Consider the following 23,599-nt stretch of genomic DNA (forward strand, 5'->3'; position numbering starts at 1 on the left):
GACGGCGTCAGCAGGGCTCTGGCGATCAGTTCGTGGAGTTCGAGCCGCGACCAGGTCAGCAGGGCTCTTAAGGTGTTTCAGTTCAGCTCGAGCCGCGACGACGTCAGCAGGGCTCCGAGGGAGGTTTCAGCGAGGTTGGGCCGCGACAGCGTCAGCAGGGCCCCGATGTTCCGTGAGGTTCCTTGTCTCAATAAGGTGGAGCCGCGACGCAGTCAGCAGGGCTCATGGTATAGTCTCAAGCAAGAGTTCTTCTCCGTAGGGTCAGCCGCGATTCCATCAGCAGGGCTCTTGACTCCGGGATACAACTACTGTCCCATTGCGGGGTTGCCCCAGATATAGGTCTGGAGCCCTTTGATGTCCAGACCCTTGCGCCGTGGGGGGACGGAGAGGCCGGGCTGGGAGAGGCCAGACGCCCAGCGGGAGAGGCGCCAGGCCCGGGGAGGTCGGAGGACGATCGCACCTAGGTGTTGAGGGACGGTGGGGGGTCCCATCGAAACTCTCCTCCTCCGGGAGTGGTGAAGTGGCCATGCGGTGCCCCCCTGGCCAGATCTTGGTGCCTCGATGTCGGGGCTTCGCTGGGGCCGAGGCCGGAGGGAGCCGGGCTGCATGGGCTGGTGCGTGGAGCAAGCATGGGGGGGGACCCCGAAGGGATGAGGGGTCCCTGTGCGGCCTGGAAAAGGGGGCCGCTGAGGCAGGTGTAGGAAAACTGGTACAATCCAAAGGGGGCCTCGAAGGGAGGAGGGGTCCCTGGCGGCCTGAAAGGGCGGCCCGTGTAGGCCGGTGCGGGGGACGAGCACAATCCAAGAGGGTTAAGACCACGCCATGAAGCCGGGTCCAACACAAGCTGAGCAGTGAGATGACACCTTTGGGATCTCTTCATGCAAAGAGTGGCCTTCCAGCTGCTTTTCCAGTTTCCTGAATGGAACAGTGATTCGGGCTATCCAGCAGAGCCCTTCTATTAGGCACATTTGATTTTACCCCTGGTCTGTCTTGCTGCACTGTTTTTGCCCTGTGAACCTGCTGCGGTGGCACATTGCAGCATCCCAATAGCCATGCATACCATACAGTTTTCTATCTCATACTTATTCTAAGGCTGGGCATCACACTTTTCCTCACAATGGATTAGACTGTCCTTCGCCAGGCCAAACTGCGATTTGATACGATACAATCCTTGGCACAAGGAGATCAGCATGCAGCGGCTTGTTTCGACACATCGGCTGAAAATGTAGCAGCCATGTTTAGAGAACTGCAGGAAAGTCTTTGGGCTATTGACTGCAAAATGGACTAGCTCACTACAAAATTTGACAGGTTTCAAGATTGTGTTGATAAACAGGATACACGACTGAAGTACGCTGAGGCCTGCATCTCAGAGTTTAAAGACTGGCAAAACGGAATCAGCCATGATCCAACCATTGCTAAGCGTGGATTGAAAGCAGTCAAAGCCAAAAATGAGGAACTGGAGGGGAGGTCTTGCAGGAATAATATTCGGATAATGGGGGTGACAGAAGCGGCCACTGGAATCAATATGGAAAGCTTTGTGGAAGATCTCCTGGATATTTATTTTGGGTGCAGCAAGTTCTTGTCTGTATTTACTGTTGAAAGGGTGCCTCGCACTCTGGCGCCCTAACCTAAGCTGGGCCATTACCCACAACTAATCATTGCATGATTGCTTATTTACAGCAATAGGGACACCCTACTAAGTTTGAATAGAGAAACTCCTGATTTGCAATTTGAAGGGTCCCAAATCCCCATTTACCTGGACTTCAGTCCTGCGGTACAGGAGGCCCGGTGGTCCTTAACCCCTTCGGTGCTCATGACGGAACGGTTCCGTCATGAGCCACGGTTGAGCTGTGCTCATGACGGAACCGTTCCGTCATGACCCCGCCCGCGCAAGATTCCGTCAGCACAGCGGCGGAATCTGCGCAGCATGGAAGGGGTTAAGAGAGGCCCAAATGTACAAAATTCCGATTTTTTGATTCCTAAATAGCAAATCCATAGAAATCACTATTTGCGAATCGCAAAGTGGAATGTATGTAATTTGCGATTTCCTAATAGTGATTCCTTAACTTGCTCCATAAAATCACTGACTTTTATCTTGATTATAGAAAAGCTTTGAGTGTCCATGCAGTAAGCATTTTCAATCCTTCTACCCAGCTGCAATATATTCCAGCATCTCCTGGTAAAACAGAAATTATTTACGTATTCCGCTCCAATTTTTGTACAAGAATGGATGAAGCACCACATAAGCAGGGGATAAGCACTCTAAAAGAAAGCTCACAAACATTAATTGCCCAGCACCAATATATCTATAGAAACTTTTGGAAAGAAAGTGATAGAGCCTCCCTTAGAAAACCACATAGCTTAAATAGTGTCCACATTTGAAAATCTGATTAGTTTTGAACTTGTAAAAACCCACTGTAAGGGTAATATGCAAGGTATACTGGTTGTATTTTAGGGTAAAGCATTACAAATAAATACCATTGGAACAATTATATTTTTTTGTGGAAGCAAAGAACTGTAGAAAAATATTGGCGTAGGTTAAAAGGCCAGGTTACAGGTGGAGAAGGTGTGCCATAGGCAAGCTTGTCTGCGCCCGTCCATGCCTGGACTGTGCCTAGCGCGAGGAACCCTGGCCCACCGACCACCCGGAGGTACTCCTCTGTCGAACTCCCAGCCCTTGACACCGTACGCAGCAATAACTGGTGCCTCGCTTCACCCCGCTCAGTGGCAAAAGCAAGTCATGCACAGTAATGTTGTGCTTTTCAGTACTGTAATAGCCTAGGTAATAAGCATGAATTGTACAATGATATATATAGACTGGACAACTAACAGACGTAGGAATATAGCCCATCAAGAGTGGGTACAAAAGAAGAGGATTTGTATGCCTGTTTTTGATCCATGAAAATGATCTTATCAACTCTTGCACAGTAGTCCTAACAGAGTGGGAATGTTTTCTTATTCTCATCAGAATAGAAGTTTAGAAGACAGCCAAAGTTTTATGGGACTGGTAGCACGTGTAGCAAAATAGAATAAATCAGCTTCTTCAGGTCTGAATAGTTCATGGCTTATATTTCAATCTTCCATGTGAGGCAGTTGTTCTAATCTGCAATTATGCTGATGAAAGAACAGACTACAAGGAAAGAATATGAGCGGCATGTTCTGTTCAGCGGTATAGCAGAGTAAAAACCAAGAGGCTCCTCTCAAGTATTCAGCTAGTGAATTTCAAGGGTATGGATTCAGAGCTAAAGGTACAATGCTATGCAGTATTTGAGGGGTACTCTTTGACTCCATGAGAGAGAGTAGAAATTGGCCAGTCTCGCGCACCAATATTGAACCAGCTTGTTTCTAGCCCACCTTGTTTTCCAAATGCCTTTTGGCCACTTTTACATTTTGATGTGGGCAAACAAACGCTTGCACTTGGCCTCCGACAGTCCTTGATTATTGATATTAACACAGTGAAAATACGGAAAGTGCAGTAAAATCCTCGATAGCTTCTTGTTAAAAAAACAAACAGAAAAGATAAAAATATGACATTTTGTACAAATTGTGTAAGAATATATTTGATGGACTTCAGTCGCTGCCCTGTTTTACCCTCTAAGTAATTAGCATTCCATATATCATGTACTTACAGGTAACGTAGGATATAGTTTCATCATTGTGTGTATTCTAGAGAACTAGTTCAGCCAGAAGGAAGGATTTCAGATCTGAAGTAGGAATTTTTCAAGGGGGCACCATGAGATCACTGGGTCATCTTTATATATCTTCTGGCATATGCAGTCAGCTCATATTAATGTCCCTGTTTCTACAGGTTCCCTGTCACAGACGCTGTTGATGGAGACCGGTGTGGAACGGTGAACAGCGGCTCCATTACATCCTCACGTTGCGTCAACAGTTTATCCTGGATCTGCCAGAAGGAAGCGGAGAGCTGCAGCTCCAGGGTGTAAACCTGGAGTCAAAGACTTTTGCATCAGGGAAAGCCCAGCAGGACGTGTGGTTAATCGATTTGGACTAAAATTCTAGGAAACGATTTTCAGTATCCTCTGCAATGTAAAAAGCCCAATAAGTAATCACAGCACTTAAATAAAGGCAGTAATTTGGACAAAATTGAATTTAAAAACACTGATTTTCAACATATTTTATATTCCAGTGTACTATGATTGAGTGTGTCTGTGTTGGTACAGAAAGGTCCCTTACATGGTAGAAGACATGAACCCCTGCCCTGGGTTCCCCAGCTGCAGTTATATCTGGATCATTGATAACAAATTTGTGGTCACGAGTAAACACGGATTATGCATGTGTGCCAAGACCCAGGCCTGCTTCCTGCATTGCTGTCTGGTTAGAACGGATTGAGGGGGTACCATGTATTTCCCTCATAGTGTAGGGAGGGCTGCCGGATCACTGACAAAATATCGAGGAGGAAAATATCGACCTGACAAAATATCGAGGAAAAAATATAAAATGCCAAAATATCGAATTCCTATCTAGAAACAGGTAAGTACAAAAATATTGAATCAAAAATATCGTTGTAAAAAATACAGGTAGTCAAAATATCAAATTTTTTAAATGTCTTAAAAGTAATGTAAAATTAATGAAATAAATATAATTTACTAAAACATACTTAATACTTAAATAACCTTAAAATTAATAACTAATTAATGTAAGTAAAAAAATAAAATAAACACATTTGTATTTTTTAATACATATATATATATATATTCAAATTCAAAAAGCTTTATTCGGTTGGAAAAGTACAACCATATAAGCACACAAACACATAAAACAATTTTTAAAATTTACATGTTATATAAGAGGACCTGTTACATAAAATACACTATATTTTATACATAAGTATAAACAGATTTGCATGGTAAAAATAGAAGGACCTTCAAAGAAAGTGCAAATACACATAAAGTAGCAAAGTGCCGTGCATAAAATGTTATAAAAGCAGTAAGGGCCAAAAGTGCAGGTGCAGCTCATACAGACCTCAAACTATTATAGTGCATAGAAAATTACAAACAGTACTAAACAGAAGTGCAAAATACGCAGAACAACAAAAATTATACTGGAATGACTATATACTTCCTTATAAAAACACATTTTATCATATATGTTGCAGTAAAAAAGCAAATGTCAGGGCTATCCAGAGTAGTTAATAATTTCAGTGCAGATTTAGTGGACCGAACATTATATTTTAAAAAGATGGGTTTTAGATAAAATCTCCTAAAATGGGTATAAAATTTACAAAACAATAAAAAATGACAGCAGCTTTGTTTTGAGACATTGTCGCAAGGGCACATCTTATCAGATCTAATTTTCATATGTGGAAAAGAGACTAAGTGATGGGCTATCCCCAATCTTAAACGCGTTAGCACAAAACGGTGGGAAGTGCGTGTGACACAGGAAAGGTAGGCCTGGAAGCCTTTACTTAGGTTCAAATCATTATACTGTACAATAGTTGTTAGATTTCTAGATTGCTTCTCTCTGGTTGCATTCTTGTGTGAGAGAAACTTCAATTTTAGGTCTTTCTTAGATATCAATCCTGAAGCCTCAGGGTTCAGGCGGACATTACATTTGAATAAAAGATCGAACCAATAACAGATGTAATTCAGCCAGGGTATACATGATGAGTTATCAAGCCTCAAACAATCTTTGATAATTGATTGTGTAAAGATCGTTTCTGTTTTAGACCAAATAGATCGCCAGAGTAATAATGGGCGTAAAGAAGCTAGGTCCGCAACATAATCAATACCTACTTCCTTGTGAATCAACAGGGTAGAAGCTGATGGGGGAACACATAAAAGTTTTTTTAAGAACCTGTTTTCATCATTCTGTAGTGCATTTACACTATGGTGTCCCCACACGCCTGCCCCGTATAATGCAGCAGAAATACATCTAGCATTATAAATTGTCATCATTTCTTTTATTCTCCTTTGACCCAATTTGGCAGCAAATCTAAAAATACTAGTAGTATTTCTGATCATCTTGGATCTAACATTTTCATCTTCTTGGTTCCATTTCCCATCTCCTGAAAATGTTATTCCTAGATAACAGAACCATTTGACAGTTTCAATCTTGGCTTTATCAATATAAAAGGAGGTGGTGGTTGATTTAGCTTTCCTCCCGCATGCCATTGCAAATGTCTTAGACTTGTTGACTACCAATTTTCTTTCTTTAATGAATGTCACAAATCTGTCCATAAGACGTTGTAGCCCAACCTGTGTTCTTGACATAAGTACCGCATCATCAGCGTACAATAAAATTGGGGTTACATTCCCATTGATAATAGGAGCATCCGAGGGTAGTTTACATAAAATTGAGTCGATCTGATTAATAAAAAGTGAAAATAAAAACTGTGCTAAAACACAACCCTGACGGATGCCTCTTGCGACATTAAAAAAAGGTGTGCATTCGCCCTGGGGGCCATAACGAACCTTGCAAGATAACTGAGAATAGAGCCGCGCCAGAAAATAGACGCACTCCTTTGGAGCATTTAGTTCTAGTAAAACGTCCCATAAAATTTGATGATCCACAAGATCAAAAGCGCTGCTCAAATCAGCAAAACAAAGAAATAAATTACCCTCCTTAGCAACAGTGTATTTATTGATCAAAAGATCAAGATTTACACACTGCTCCAGGGTACCCAGGCCTTTCCTGAAGCCGTATTGTGCCTTTGATAGGATTGAATTATCTGTGGCCCAATTTTCAAGTCTATTTAACAAAATTCTGCTCAGAATTTTAATGGAGGAATCTAATAAAGAAATAGGACGGTAATTTCTTGCCTCCGACTTAGAGCCTTTTTTAAAAAGAGGAATTATTAAAGACTGGCCCCATGATGTGGGTAGTTGACCCTCTGCAGTTGCATAAAAAAATCTGGTTAAAAGAGGGGCCCACAAATTCTTTTCGGTTTTATAGAGGTCGAGCGGGACCCCATCTGGGCCAGGAGCTTTTCCTCCCTTACTATTATTCAATCCTTCAAAGACCTCATCGAGGGTTATGTTTAGTGGTAACCTAGGCCAGGAAGGGTCATTATCCAATAAAAGATCTAAAACAATCCCATCTGGATTAAAAATGTTTAAAAAATGTTCCATCCATGAATTACAATTAACGTGTGAAGTTAACTCTGGGGCGCTGTCATTCTTTAAAAAGGTACTATTAATAGTCTCCCAGTATAATTTGCTATTTTTTGTGTCTGCGGCCAGGCTGAGATTATACCAAGCCTCCTCTTGGAGTTCTTTTTTCCTATTGGCGAGTGATTGTTTGTACATAATTCTACAGTTCTTAATAATTGAGGGGTTTCGTGGTTTAGAGCTCAGGGCTATTTTTAGCTCATGTAAAGCGCGAGTACAATTATTATCAAACCAACCAGAATTCATTTTATTTCCCCTCTTGAATTTCCTGGTCAATAAACTGTCTATTGTTTCGTTAATCATAGAAACACTATTAAGTATAATAGAAGATGAAATATGCTCGCCTAGGCAGTACTCTATTTCTTTGCTGCGTTTAGCCAACAATTCCTTTAATAATTCATGTGGGATAATCCTTGACCATCTTATCCTCATACCATTTGGTCTTACAGCTTCGGCAGAGTTAATACAGTTACTAGCATTCCTCAATTCATCACCCCAACAATGCAGTGAAATGGAAATGCTATTGTGATCACTCAAAGCTTGTTCGTTAACCCATAAAGTAGAGAAAACAGTGTTGTTTGAAAGTAAGAAATGGTCAATAAAAGTATTGGCATCTCTACCAGTAAAAGTAGGGCAGCTAACATTATCTCTATTTTTAGTGCAACTTAACAAATCCAAATCATATTTTGCTAACATCTGGTTTAAGGCCATGCCATACGTACAGTGTGAGAAATGTAAATAATCGCCATCCTGTGTGTTTCCGCTCTCCCTGCGTAACCCACAAAGATCATTCATAGCAAACATACACGGGCTGATATTAAAATCACCCGCCCATAGAATGACTGATTGATTACCCGGAAGTTCCAGTACCCTCTCTAATTCCGCGTCCAGAGGTGTCAGAATCTTATCTCTCTCTTTGGAAAATATGTTGTTGTAATAATTAATCAAAACTAGGTTTTTTCCTCCCTCAAACTCGAGACATAATACCTGAGCGTGGACACCCACTGACACACAGCTTCTGATTTTACAAGAATAAAGTTTGGTTGATATCAGCACAAGAAGGCCTCCCTTTGCTCTGCCAGAAATGGAACTCACTGCATTCAAACAATAAGCACAATAACCCTCAATAAAAATAGACTCCTCACTCCAAGTCTCTTGAAGGCATATTATGTCATGTCCTGTGTTAATGAAGTCTTTCCAGAAGGGAGTGTCCAATTTTTTATTAAGGCCAGCTATATTCCATGTGATTATTCTGAGGCCACCGTCCAAATTAGGTTCGGGAGTTAAAATGCCATCAACTGTTTCTTCATCAGTTGCCAGGTTGGATGAGATAACATCAGTATTATTATTCCTGTTAGTCCAGAAAGTTCCTTTATCAACAACTACCGAAGTTAGTTCGGGGGTGGTGGGTAACTGAACGGCTTCTACAGTTATGGATGTATAGGAAATGTCTTGATAAACCTTCTCTCCTCTTACAGTTTTAAGAACTTCATTCATTATGTGAGGGGAGGAATTATGGTCATAAACAGTGCCCTTGCCAGGATTATGTCAATTAATGTCCTCCATGGATTCAAATACTTGGAATCTGTTATGTGTGGGATATATATATATTAAAGTAATATTAATTTTAAAAAAATCAATATTTTAGGCGTAGGATAGTGGGAGGGTAAAATGTACTATTACCACTCCAGTGAGTGCAACAGTAGGGAAAGCGTTGGATAGCGGGAGGGTAAAAATGACTATTCCCACTCCAGAGAGTGCAACAGTAGGGAAAGCGTTGGATAACGTAGGGGTTAAAATTAGTATTCCCACTCCAGAGAGTGCAACAGTAGGGAAACAGTTGGATAGCGTAGGGGTAATAATTACTATTCCCACTCCAGAGAGTGCAACAGTAGGGAAAGTGTTGGATAGGGTAGGGGTAAAAATTACTATTCACACTCCAGAGAGTGCAACAGTAAGGAAAGCATTGGATAGCCTAGGGGTTAAAATTACTATTCCCACTCCAGAGAGTGCAACAGTAGTGAAAGCGTTGGATAGCGGGAGGGTAATAATTACTATTCCCACTCCAGTGAGTGCAACAGTAGGGAAAGCGTTGACTAGCGTAGGGGTGAAAATTACTATTCCCACTCCTGTGAGTGCAACAGTAGGGAAAGTAATAATATAATATTTTAATAAAAATAAATTAATTATCAATACCAATACAAAAATTAGTAAAATTAATTACCAATTATAAAATATGTAATATTAAATTAATTATAAATACCAATAAATATTATTTATAAACAATTAATTACCTATTAATAATTAACTAACAACCAATTAATTTTCAATACCAAAAATTTATAAATAATACAAAAAATACCAATTAATAATTAATTAACAGTAAATTAATTATCAATACACAATAATTTCAATAATTAATTAATTACAATTAAATTACTTCCCACCATGTTCCCCTATAAACCCACAACCCGCTACAAATAATACATTAATACAACTAACATAATTATCAATTAATAAATTAATAAAAATTAATTACCAATTAATAATTAATTAATACATTAATTATCAATACCAATAAATAGAAATAAATATTTACTTAATTACAATTAAATTACTTCCCACCCTATTCCCCTATAAACCCACAACCCGCTACAGAACTAAAACGCAAAATTAAATTAAAAATAATTACTAATTCCTAAAAATGTATATTTAATTTACTATAATTAAACCACAACCCGCTATGGAATTATATTATGCAAAAATTAAATAACATAATATTCATTACTTAAAAAAAATTAAACATACATTACAAAAACTAATATACACTTTTAACACATATACTAACATACAAAACACTTTAAAAAATTCGATATTATTAAAAATTCGATACATTTTAATGCCTATATTATGTACTTCGATATTTTGACAGTCGATATTACTTACCTGCATTTCGATATTATTGACCACTATATTATGTCCATTCAATATTTTGTCCATTCTATATTTTGTTTCCGATATTGTGTCTAGTTACCAGGGCTGCCGCCATAACCAAGAGCTAACAAGCACGAGCGCAGCAGTGGCAATTTACCATATTTATATTAAGTAATATGGCCACGTCTTCTGACCTGTGTCTTAAGAGTGAGGCCTATTAGCCCACTCATATAAATTTCCACTGCTGTATTCTCAGCTCAATCTTAGCCAACATCAGGATAGATGTGGGAGACAGTAAATGCATGCTTTAGTGCACCTTGCTGGTATGTTTGTGAGCCAGTCCCTGCCTACAGTACATGGAAACAGTGTATGCATGTTTGAGCGCACTGCGATCATATGTACCTGAGCTAGTTTGCACTTTAGTACATGGAGACAAACTGTGCATGCTTCAGTGCACCATGCAGGTGTGTATGTGAGCTGGTAAGTGCTACAGTACATGAAGGCAGCACAAGCGTGTTTATAGACATTACACTTCTATATATGTGTACCCAATAGTGGTACAGTATGTGGAGGGCTACGTAAGTGTTTGTGTGGTGTGCTAAGTATGCATTAGAACTTGCTGGAGCAACACGTTGCAGTACAGGATCCACCCAGACCGATTTGTAGATTGCATTCCTGAGTGCTGGGTGGGACACAAACTAGATGAAGGAAGAGCCAGGCTCTTCAGTACTCTTCAAATGGTTCTTTTTTTCTGAAAGAGGTCATTGATCCTAGGGGTCTGGACTCATTTCAGCAAGGAGATAGGGCTTATAAGTAGGGCTGGGGCCGTTTGTAACCTTTTGGTGTACATATCCCTGAGGCTGGCATCTGGGTGGGATCTTCTCCATCAATTTCCTGATACCAATCACATAGTCCAACACATCCTTCTGCGGTGATTTAAAAGTGACTTCCCACCCTTTTCTGATAAAGGTGAGTGGGCCAAGCACTGGGTGCCAAACAGAAGTTCAAAGGGCCTGAAACCCACTCCCTTTTGTGGCAATCCTAGTAAGAGGGGAGAGGAGTTGGCCTAACGGCTAGGGCTGTTGCCTTCGAATCTGGAGAACTGGGTTCGAGACTCGGCAATGACAGCTGAACATCATGTGATTCTATACAAATCACGTAATCTCCCTGTGCCTAACAAAAATGAATGTGTCCTCATGTAATGCAACTGGTGCTATGTAAATCGCTCTGATACCCGATTCAGGTTAAGTTCCCGCTATATAAAACACTGTTAAAAAAAAAAAGATATGGCAGGAGAAAATCCTTCCTTCTCTCTATATCTCTTGGTTCTCTGGCAGAGCTCTCATCATGCTCCTAAGGATGCACTCCTGCACTAACCCTCTGGATTGTGGGAAGTACACAGTGATTAAGTGGTATGTCACCAGCTTGCTCCCACATCTCTCATGTAAGAGGAAATGAAATTGTTCTCATCTCCTAACTTACCACTCAGTTGGCATGTGAGACATAACCTCTCAGTTTCTCTGCATGTCCTTGGCTAGTAGAACAGACGTTCTAACACATCATGTGGTCTTTCTAATGCGCATGTGCACTTCGTGGCTAGTGACAACTGGTAGCTCCTGTGCAGTAGTGGAATCTCTAGCTAGCACCTGGCTCGGGGTTATTTGGCTCACTGTACAGCAGTTCATCCTTCCAGCCTATATAGTGCCTCCCAATCACTCCTTTGCTGACCAGTTACAGGGCTCCCTTCTAAAGTTCCACCAGCCCAGCACACTCAACTTGTACCTTGCAGAATTCCCCCAGGCAGGTGTTCCAACAGCTAGCAACCATTGGAGCTCTGACAGTGGCCCAGACTGCAACTCCTCTCTCGTTTTCGTTATCTCCTTCTCCTCTCTTTCTGGAGCATTTACAACGGATCCCATGGCATGTGGCTTCTGATAGTCTGCCCTGATCAACTTACCACCATCTTCTGGTCATTGAAAATCTGGGATGGCCCCAGTCTCCTCCTGAGACTGCAGCTTGTGCTCTGGTCAACACAATTGGAGTTGTCCGAACCATGTAGAATTCAGGTCCTGTTACTAAACTAGGAGCTGGCAAATCACTTCCATAGAGACATTCAGCACCTTGCTTTCTCTCTCATCCCTTTACCACCCATGGCCGACATGCCATTGATTTTCACCTCAATCCGTGCAATTGATTACTCCAAGTACTCTCTTCTGGCTACTAAATCTACATTATTGGAGCCAGGGAAAATCTCCTCACATTTTAGATCCTTCCTCTCAAAATTAGTTCTATGAAAGTCTTTATCCCTCAGGGAAGGAACTGTCCTCTCATTGATACTATCTTCCAACACAATCCCAATCGTGTTTAGGTGAATGCGCTTAAAGGCAGGACCCCCTCGCAAATGTCCATAGCAACTAGATTAAGTGCAATAGGGCCCTCTCCCGTCCCTTAGACAACACACAAGCTATAATGGGTGCAGCTGGTAAAGGGTGTTTCACTTGAAAGCCTCTCTTGTAATGTCTGTCCTTGTAACAGCAAGTGATCACTTTGGGCGTGGGACCTTCCTGTCCTACCTTTTCCCAACATTGTTCCTGACATAGATCCCAAATCACTTTCCCTTTCTGTTCCCCTTTGGAATTGCTGTGGCCCTTGCCCTCTGGTTTGGAACCAGTCTCTTGATAGTTCTTCTCCCCCATGCAATTTCAGCCCTTTGTTGACACTGTTGACTAACTACTGAGCAGCCAACAATGCCTGTTTCTCCAGATTCCTCTGCCAGATTTGACTGGTATTGCCTAAGTAGGGATAGAGTACTCTGTGAGTCTCTCTATCACCATCAACTGGTTAAGGGCATGATAATCCTTGGTCTCCATCATCCAGTCATTCCAATCTTGCGATGCACCATGAATCCAAGTCTCAAATGGAATCCCGGAGTCCATCACGATTCCTTCCCTCTCCTCTAGTATCTCTATCTGGCCTGCAATGTTACTCACAAGGACCCAACTGTTCTTGTTCCTGTAGCCCTTTGCTCTCTATCCCAACATAGTCCCCTCAACTGTGATAAGGACAGGGCATCAAGGTTTACTCCAACCAACCTTTCAACCTTTTATCTGTCATGTTCTTGCTGCCATAAGGTACACACAGAGAGGGCTAGTCTCCTTCTCACCTTATGTGGGATGGCAGTGAAAGATCGAGGAGTCCAGTGCCACGTAGTGCTCTCGGCCCATCACTGATCCTGTCCAGAGCACCATGAGCAGCAGTCACTCCAGGCTGCCAAATAGTTTTTATTGCTGGGCTCGGGTGGGGCAGGTCAATATGGTTATTAAAAAGGGCCGTCATTGGTAGCGTTTTGGCACTACAACAGATTGATGGCTTTCACTACACAAACAACAGGCGCAAACTGAAGTGAGGACGCAAGGCTACGCTTTCTCCTTTTGTGCACACAGTCTGCAATCTCGGCTGTGCCTTTGATCTTTCCATGAAGGGATGAGATCCTTTGTTTCCCACATGCCAAAACGTAATCTCAAATTGATGTTTTAAAGCCAATGAGAAATAAGCTGATAAATATTCCTGAGGCTTCCTTGTACCGTATGATCTGATCACCGTCCAGGTGTGACATCTTTGTAATAAAATGTTCTCATCTGTTGAATGCGACAGAAGTTTTATTGTTGAATTGATTAATTTGTTACAAGGCCTTTCTCCCAATGCTGGAGTTCCAGATGTTTTGAGCACCCAGGTCCTCCATCACCCTCATTATTTCTGTTCCATAGGTCACTGTTGGCATTAGCTGTGCAAGCATACCAGATAGTAGGTTGCAGTGGGATTGACAGCTTAATTTCTTTTTTTAGCAGTTTGAATCCATATATAACTTTTTGGGTTTTGGACCGCATTGCGGTGAGCTGTGATTTCTAACTCATTCTTTGTTCGACCTTGAATCCGAGATATTTATATGAAGCAACTGACTACTTTTTATCCATCCAAGTGCCATGTATATTTCTTGTATTTGGCATCCACTAGCCGCACTACCTTTGTTATTGATAAATTTAATTCTAGCCCTTGCTCTTCTATGTACTTGGCTAATGCGCTCATTCCACGTTGCAATCCAATTGGCTTAATGGCACAATATCGTCGGCATACTGGAGGCACCCAAGTTCCTCATTGTCAAATGATGGTGGATGGCTATTGGTTTCCCCGAGAGCATCTTCAAGGTTGGATAAATATACGTTGAAAAGGCTGGGGGATAGCACACAGCCCTGTTTTAATCCATTGTGAGTGTCTATTTTCTTTGTTAGACTTGAGCCGTCCCCTATTTTTACCCGCGTCCAGGTACCTGTATATAGTTATAGGTACAGTAAATACGCACTTTATCACTTAACCGCAGACAAGCATTGGAAAATTCTATGAACTTGACGCTTAGAAACTTTTCTATAAAGTTTTGGCACTTATCAATGCATTTACTTAGAATTATACACTTATTTCGACCATTTTGAGTCTCATCAGCACAGTGCAACTTGTGTGAAATTCACCCACTCTCAAAAGGGATTTTGGGAAGCAGTAGGCACATTGATCAGTTCCACAGTTAACTGTTAATAAGTGTGTGCTATATATTCTCTCAATGCCACTAACTAAAATTATGTACAATGAATGATCTTTCTTAGAGCGCTCTTTCATACATGGCCATTTTTGAACAGCTCCATTTGCGTTTGCTGTAACATTCCGCACTTTTTACTTTGCCATGATTTAGGTAAGCACATTCCGCATAATCTTCTACTGTGAACCTGCAACAAGAAAAAAACAGTTTCAGGGATTTTCTGGAAATTTCTATTAAGTATCAACTAAATATTACCAAAGTCAGTAAAGTTTTTATATACCACATAGTGGGGAAAACTATTATATAAGTTCAACTGCCTAAGAACAAGATCCTGGTAGGATAGACACAGCCTTAGTAATTTAGGGGGCTTATGCTCTGCTGGGAAATGTGACGAGTTGGCTTTCTAGAAACCAGGTCTCATATTAGTGATAGTCTAAGCTTTCATATGTATCATTGTGCAGCACTGGACAGCCATTCTACAACTACTGGAATTCATCAATAGAGGAAGTTAAAACAAATGACGTGATTTCCTTGAGTGGTAACAATGGTGTAAGGTGGGTCAGCCAGGTAGTCACACATTAATACCAAAGGAACTTTGAGCAGCAACAAAGAACGAGGTGTCAGGCCTAAAATGTCAAAAATCTCTTGGTGGCTGACCTCAAAATATCTAAATCAGGGAAAATCAACGTAGGTCCCGAAAAGTCTGAAAATCTAGGCTGTATCCAGCCCTCAAGGAACTAAACAATGTGACAAGGGTTTGGGGAAGGAATGGAGGAATGCTGGAATTCATGTAGAACTTCCAATCTAACCGTCACTGACAAGTGAGCACGTGGGACCGCATCTCAATACACATCATAGGCGTGCACCATAAAGGTGGCAGTTGCATTTGGTTCATTACATCTGGTAAAGCTGAGTCGAGGGTGTATGCTCCTTGCAGGTTTCGCCGGCCAGCATATGTTGCCACTCAGTGTCACTTGTAAGGGTAGTCACCTTTGCAGAGGGCATGACCTATGCAAATGTAGCCACCAGGTCAGAACCAAATGTCAAAGTGGGAAGACCTTTCAGAAATATCCAAGTCATTTGCTTGAATTGATATGGGCATTTTTCAGTGCTAGTCATGGAAGAACTACCAGGGTGCGGGGAGCAGCTGCGTACAACTGAGAAGGGGATACAGTGGAAACTCAATTTTCCCATCTGGCCACCACCCAGTGACATTTATGCTTTGGTTGGGGACAGTTATTGGCTACCACTTACCACGGTCTGCTTCTCTGCAGAGCAGCCTCCGAACCTTTTCTAGCTACTAGGTCAGTTCTGAAAATGCAATAGCCTCGACTTTTGGAAGAGGCTTTCATTGGACTATCTTATTCGGATTGGCAAGTTATAGTTTAAGAATCTATCAGAATCCAACACACAACAACCTTATTTGTATATGCAATTTACTCACCACTAACCCAGATTGTACTTGGTTAATATTGTTGGGATGGCATCTTTGTTCTCCTTGGTTTTCTATTGCACATGAAAAGCATTTAGAGGACAAAGGGAGAGGGGGCTATCATGGTGCCTGTCCGACTCAACCGTTTCAGCCATTTGGCAGGCTATTCCATTAAGACAATTGAAAAAAAAGATTTACACTGAGACATTGGGCAAGCCCTCTTCAGCCACTGGTCTGTTCGAATGTGTTCACATTTCGCTTCCACCCCAAAAGTGGAAGTCATTTGATCTATTGCAACCGAGTAGCATTTTACTTGATTACATGCACATCCGTCTGAAAACGAGTGTGCTTCATTTTCTCTTTTTTATATACCTGATATATACCCAAGGAAAATCTGATGACAAACACTGTATGCATGAAATATGCCTTGCAGGAAAAACGAATGCAAGTAGCATAGAGCAGGGCAGGCTGCTGACAAGGCCATGATAAAAGCAGTGGATCTGACATTTTCACCGGGAAAAGTAATGCTAGATGTCAAGGGCAATACAAACTTAAAGGTAGACTATTTTTACACTGGTGTAGGAAATTACCTTTTTTGGCATGATTATCTCCCTAACCCCTAATTCCTTGCCCTAATGGTTTCATGGGGCTTAGAACTCTATCCACTCTACCCCGATAAACAGATGTAAAGTGCATGTGCTTCCTCTTTACACATGGTTAATTTGGATTACCTCAGATTGATATTTTTAAACTGCCTATAAATCCCAGTTATATGGTTTAGAAAATTCATCCTAGGCTTCAAAGTTAAATGCCACCTATGGACTGCAGCACCTATTGTGCAACCCAGATTTAGCCTCTAAAACATGGCTTCAGGCCTACCCTGTGTAGCTTGACTGCAGAAACCTATCAAAATAAAATTTTTAACAGGTCAAAAACCGTGCTTTTAAATACTAGTAAGCCATCTCCAAGTAAACCTTGTAAATAACAAGGTAGGGTGTCTGCTGTGTGCCATGGCTACCGAGGGCTGAGCTCAGGTTAATTTAGTGAATGTTGGGGTTTACCATGACAAATCCTTGTTATTGCTGTTTAATCTGGGTGTCCGCCCATCCCACATAATAATCAACTGAGTTAAAGTCCGTTTCCCTCATTTACGGTTTGCTTTTTGGTGGATAAGTGATGGAGAATGAGGAAAAAATGTAGTAGTAATTCACAGGTTTTCCTCATATTCTCAGTCACTCGGCACAAGCGATGAATGTGTTCTTTTTGCTCCAAAAAATATTTGTAAAAAAGTGAAGTTAATGTGAGGGGAAACGATTGGCAAATGTCTCCGCTGTTTCTCCGCACCATAACCTCTTACTGCCTATTAATGCAAGATCCAAGGTCTTCCATGAAGCAAACTAACCACATTTTTAATCCGCTTAATTTGACTTGGCGGAAACAATGATCTGGGCACAGAGGCTGTACTGGTAATGATTTCATTTGGTTGTTATAGAGCTTCCCATGTCCTAAAGTTCTTGCTGCCATAAGGTACACACAGAGAAGGGCTAGTGTTGTGTTGTGGGCCCTCGGCCCACATGCTAATCAATGACCGACACAGACACCGTGGTGATTACTATTCAACTGGCCATGAGCACGTGCACCCGGGTCTTTTTATTAGCAGGCTCACGTCACTCGTGACGCCTGTGAGGGATGCATGTGGGGTGCAAATGTGTCCACTCCCATAGGGGAGTGGCTACTACCTCTGTGCCTGTCGAGACACTAGAACGTGTCTCGCAGAACACAACAGGCTAGTCTCCTCCTCACCTTGGGCCTCATGTAGGTCGCCAAATACCGGTCGGTAACGGCCGATTTTCGGTAAATATGCCATTACCGACCGGTATTTAGACAAGTGAGATGTAGGAGTCCAAAAACAACTTTTCGGTAAATATGAGGCGGTAAATACCGAATCATAATTACCGAATCCTAAAATACCGATTCATATTTACCGAATACATATTTAACGAATCGGTAAATATGAAGTGGTAAATATGAAGTGGTAAAAATGAAAATGACATGTAGGACCAATCGGTAATTAAGAAATCCATGAAAATCGGTAATTAAGAGTCGGTAGTTAACACGGATTGAAAGCAGGTGGTAACCATCAACAGTGCATATAAGCAATCCCAAAATGCAACAGCGTGGACAACATGGCCGCTCTGTATGTCATTGCAAGGCGCCTACGTCTACAGGCAGCAGGTCTGAGGATTTGGAGACAGGAGGAACGCATATACAGACAGCGCATCACACTCTTCCAACTGACTGATGCAGAGATACATGAAAGGTACAGGCTACACCCCCAAACCATCATGGACCTGATAAGGGACCTGCACCCACTCCTGGACCAGCCAACAAGAAGGGCGCATGCCATACCACCACATGTGCAGGTGCTCTGCAGCCTACATCTACTGGCATCCGGCAGTTATCAGGTGGTGATAGCTGCGGTGGGTGGTGTATCCCAGAGTTGCCTGTCCCGTTTCTTCAGGAAGTTCCTGGATGCCATGATGCAGAGAATGCACCACTACATCAGCTTCCCAAACACACAGGCTGCACTGCAGAAAACCAAAACAGACTTTTATCACATGGCACAGTTCCCCCATGTCATTGGCTGTATTGATGGCACACACATCCCAATCTGCCCACCAACTGACACTGAGCACATCTACAGGAACAGAAAGTCCACCCACTCCATCAATGTGCAGGTGATCTGTGATGCAGGGAACATCATCACTGATATAGTAGCGAAGTTTCCTGGGAGCACCCACGACTCCTACATCTTCCAGAACAGTGGGATCTACACACGACTGAGTGCCGGAGAATTTGGAGAGGGATACCTGCTAGGTAAGTAACAGTGACGCCCCTTGAAACCTGCTAATCATAGTGTATAGAGGCAAGTGACTGATGTGTCCCTTTTACTCACCTAGGCGACAGTGCATATGCCTGCCGGTCATTCATCCTCACTCCCTACCTACACCCATCAACTCAGAGTGAGAGACGATACAACGTGGCACATAAAACAACACGCAATGTGGTGGAGCGCACTTTTGGACTACTGAAGAGCAGGTTCCGCTGCCTCCACAAGAGCGGAGGCGCCCGCCAGTACACACCCATCAACTGCTGCAAGATCATTGCCACTTGTGCAATGCTGCACAACCTTGCCACGAAGAAAGGTACAGATGTGGAACTAACATATTTTGAGGACAACGAGGATGAGTCAGGCCAGCCAGAGGGCAACGCAGCTAGAGTGCCAACTGCAATAGATGGGAGAGAGAGACGGGCAGAGATCACATGCAACTATTTCTGAGTAAGTAAGGGGACACAGCCAGTTGTGGTATGTCATGACATAGTTTTAATGCGGCACCACGCCATGAACACAAGATCAAGCCAATCTGGCAACATAGCATATATACAAGGAGTAAGTCCAGGGTTACGTCACCCATTGGGAAGTGGCTAAGCAGGGCTGCATCAATGTTTGCGCATACGCGCTGCAGTGTTGGATGACACGGCTTGTGCATCCTCACTAGAGCCAACCCCAAGCCGCCTGCTGCTCCTGCGTCCTTCTGGAACAGGGGGTGTGATGCTGCTCCTGCTGCTGGTGTCGATGCTCTCCGCAGCATCCCCTGCAGCAGTTGTCGACGCCTGACTAGTTAATAGCACCTCTAGTGCACTTGTCACCTGCACCATCCCCCGAGACACGTCGCTGCAGCAGTGTGTCAGGCCCTCCTGCATCGACACAGTGCGCCGGCAGAGTAGAGAAGTGGCAGTTGCCATACGGTTGAGTGCCCTGGTGGTAGTGTTCCTCCTCTGCCGTTCCCGGCGCCGTGCATCTATGTCAGCATCTAATTTGCTGCACAACTGCTGGATTGACTGGGACATGTCCCGAATGCCCGCTGCCATCGCGCTGATGTTATTGTCCATGTTGACTAATGTAGATTTCATGACCCGCATGTGCCTCTGGACTGACATGACTGCCTTTGTTTGCAGGCGCTGTTGTTTTAACATTTGGCCCTCGAGCCGCGAGAAGACACCATGGCTGTCAATGGTTGCTGGTGGACTCTGGACACGCGACCTGCGGCGCCCTCTTGCTCCCGTCTGTGCTGCCTGTGAGGTGTAGGGCACAGTGGCATGGCTCCCATCCTGGGGCATGGTGAGTTCTTCAGGGCCCCTGCTGTCGTCAGACGAGGTGTCTAAGGCTCGCAGCCTGGCTGCAGGACGCCTCCTCATTCTCACACCTGCAGGCGGTGACGTGGCCGGTGACTCAAACATGAGTGGCGATGCTGGCTCTGGGTGAGGTGATGCTGGCTCCGGTTGAGGTGATGCTGGCTCTGGGTGCGGTGATGCTGGCTCTGGGTGCGGTGATGCTGGCTCTGGGTGAGGCGAGGCTGGCTCTGGGTGAGGCGAGGCTGCCTGTGTTGGTGGTGCGGCTGCCTGTGGCACTGCTCCCTGGGCTGAACTTGTGCTGGCCAGAGGTGATCTTTGTGGCCGGTGTGCCCTCTCTCCTGCCGCATGCCCTGTCCTGCGTGATGTCACATCTGTGGACAGAAATGCAACATCGGCTCAGTGTCCCCGAAGGGCTGCATTGCAAGCATCACAATAAATCATTTCACATTCCAAAATGTCCTCTGCCTCCTTGTGCCTCATGTGTGTGACATGCCTTGTTGCCCTGTGCCATTTACTTCATGCTTGGTGTTTCCCTGACTACATCTCCCAGAATGCATTGCCTGTCTGCACTCACACATGTGGACTGGAGTGGGATTCTCGTTTCACAATGGGGGATGTGGGATAGGGGTAGGGGGGGCTACATTGCTGTGCTTTCGTCTTACCTTGTTGGGTGGCGGCTCTGGCAGAGCTGTCGGCATCCCCAAGACCCACGACGCTCTCTTGCTCGATTGTGGCCCCCACCAGCTCCTCCAGTTCGGTGAGGGCAGGTGCCCTGTTGGTTCCACCTCCAGTCTGGCTGGCCTCCTTCTGGATGTTGCCCATCTTCCTCTTGGTTACAATCCTCAGGTCATACCAGCGCTTTTTGAGCACCTCTATGTCCCTGTGGGTCACTCCCACAGCATTGACCTGCGCCTGGATGGCCAGCCAAATGTTGCGCTTTTCAGCCTCAGGCACTTGCAGGGATTGCCTCCCAAACAGCTTCTGGTGCTGCTTCACCACCTCCTCCACCAGCACCTGGAGTTCCTTGGGGCTGAATTTCAGCTTCCTCCTCCTTTCCCCTCCATCTCTCTGTGTCCTCTGGCTGGACATGATGTTATTTTTTCCGCTCGCACAGGCACTGGCTCCCTGCCTCTCCTCTGCACTCCAAGCCTCTCCAGGGTCTGCTAATTATGTACACCTGCCTGGGTGTGGCCACTTCCTGGTTGAGTGGGGTGTGGTTGCACAGGATTAGCTATTTCATCAAGTCATGTGATTTTATTTACCGATTCCGTAAATACCGATTCGGTATTTAACGATTCGGTAAATACCACCTCGGTATTTACCGATTCGGTCAATACCACCTCGGTTTTTACCGATTCGGTGATTTCCGATTCTTGATTACCGAATGTTACCGATTCGGTAATTGTTACCGACTTTTTACCTACATGTAACTTACCGATTCTTAAATACCGATTCGGTACGGCTCGGTATTTAAGAAGCGGTAAAATGTATTTACCTACATGAGGCCCCTTATGTGGGACGGCAGTGAAAGATCGAGGCGTCCAGCGCCATGTAGTGCTCTCGGCCCATCACTGATCCTGTCCAGAGCACCATGAGCAGCAGTCACTCCAGGCTGCAGAATTGTTTTTATTGCCTGGATCGGGTGGGGCAGGTCAATATGGTTATTAAAAAGGGCCGTCATTGGTAGCGTTTTGGCACTAAAACAGATTGATGGCTTTCACTTCACAAAGAACAGGCGCAAACTGAAGGGAGGACACAAGTTTACGTTTTCTCCTTTTGTGCGCCAAGCACAAAAGAGAAAATAATAAATAAAATGCATAAGCACAGCGTGTATGGTGGAGGTTATCTGACAACACAATGTGCGCATTTGAAAACCACAAGAAAATTGCATTCTTCATTAGGAATATGGTTTTCTTTAAATACAACAGAAAACCATTGCGCGCACATGCGAAATCGGTAACTCCGCATGAGCGTACAATGGGAGGCAAAAGACCACATGTGCTGTCAAGTATAGATACCCTAGGAAATCCCTCAGGTTTGCGTCTTAGACAAGGGATTTGGTTGTATCAGTGGCGTCACTAGGGGGGTGCGGGGGGTGCAGACCGCACCGGGTGACAGCATCACATGGGGTGACACCATCACATGGGGTGACACCGCCATGACTGCATTGGTTCCAGTCTCGCGCGGCTATTTGGTTAAGTTATTCAACCCCATTAGTAATAATAAATCCTGTTTCAGTTACAGGCTTCATTCTTAGACCCGCACTCTCACGTTGTTACATCTGGCTATGATAAAATAGGAAGTTGTAAGAAGCTAATTCTTTTTTTTCTCTACAAAGAACACTCGGTCCGTAAAAGAAATCGAATACAAGTGCTGGATAAGTACTGTAAAAAATAATAATACCCGGGAAATATGTGGGAGCGCGCTATTCAAAGAGCAAAATCCATCTCGGGAGAGCTGCTAAAATGGCGCATTTCAGCTAAAAACGTTTTAATCAGCTAACCTATGTTGGATTAAAGAGAATGTATTCTGCAGCAGAAAGCAAAATGGAAATCAGAAATAAACTCTCGCTTACAGTGAGTCGGTTATCATTGGCGACGTGTCCGCTTCTCGTGGAAGGTGGGAATTGCTGCCGTGGGAGATAGCGCCTGGGCTGCAGGGTGTGGCCTCTCTAGAGGTGGGGGGGCTCTTGTAATGGGATAATGGATTGATTTGCATAATTAGATGCCTGTCTATGTTACAATTATCCCGAAAGGTGTGAAGAATTCGGATTATCCTTTATTAAATTGAACAGCCATGTTTACGTTTTTAAGGTCGACCCCTATCGGTTATGCTGCGTCAGTGGCGCCACTAGGGGGGTGACACCATAAGTTAACGCACTGGGTGACACCAACCCTAGTGACGCCGCTGGGTTGTATTCCCCTGACTTACCATGAGGGAAGAAATTAAGCAGTGATAATCCTTGTAGTCCTTTTAAGAGGGGTTGTATATTGTTTTGCCGACCCTAAATTAGTGCCTAGGGGGAAGCCGCACAGGAGCGAAATAATATGGCTGCCAGCTAGCAATCCTCAGACGCATTAGAACTTCATGTCGAAGGAAAGTTATATTTAAAGCATTGCCCTGTTTCGACAATGGAAAAAGGCATCGGAAGCTTTGGGAATTGGTGCGATGAGTTTGTTTACAAACTATACTAATGAGTATCACGTCTGTAGACCGCTTCCTATAAGATTAATACATCTTATTTCACACATTGGTTATCGACACAGAACAGTGAAAGGTCACCTAGGTCACATTGTGTCACTAATGCGCATACTTGTGACT

At 43.6% G+C, this 23,599-nt stretch overlaps 2 protein-coding genes across 6 annotated transcripts in view; one reads left to right on the forward strand and one right to left on the reverse strand.

Moving 5' to 3' along the window:
* LOC146813023 (killer cell lectin-like receptor subfamily B member 1B allele A) overlaps positions 1-4,104 on the forward strand; it is a 339,767-nt gene extending 335,663 nt beyond the window's left edge. For 3 of the 4 annotated variants that reach the window (XM_085620049.1, XM_085620051.1, XM_085620053.1), the window contains one exon: positions 3,809-4,080. In XM_085620049.1, the coding sequence (XP_085476175.1) occupies positions 3,809-3,944 (136 nt within the window). In that variant the 3' untranslated portion in view covers positions 3,945-4,080. Of the gene's footprint in view, positions 1-3,808 lie in introns of all 4 variants that reach the window. The other variant, XM_085620052.1, reaches the window with a different exon arrangement.
* Positions 3,653-23,599, reverse strand: part of LOC146813024 (C-type lectin domain family 2 member B-like) — a 250,281-nt gene continuing 230,334 nt past the window's right edge. The window contains exons 6-7 of one of the 2 annotated variants that reach the window (XM_085620048.1): positions 14,732-14,836; positions 3,653-4,040 (exon numbers count right to left, since the gene is read on the reverse strand). In XM_085620048.1, the coding sequence (XP_085476174.1) occupies positions 4,031-4,040; positions 14,732-14,836 (115 nt within the window). In that variant the 3' untranslated portion in view covers positions 3,653-4,030. Of the gene's footprint in view, positions 4,041-14,174; positions 14,837-23,599 lie in introns of those variants that run through there. The other variant, XM_085620047.1, reaches the window with a different exon arrangement.

The sequence above is a fragment of the Triturus cristatus genome, chromosome 7, assembly GCF_964204655.1.
Source record: "Triturus cristatus chromosome 7, aTriCri1.1, whole genome shotgun sequence".
In the NCBI taxonomy this organism is placed as follows: domain Eukaryota; kingdom Metazoa; phylum Chordata; class Amphibia; order Caudata; family Salamandridae; genus Triturus; species Triturus cristatus.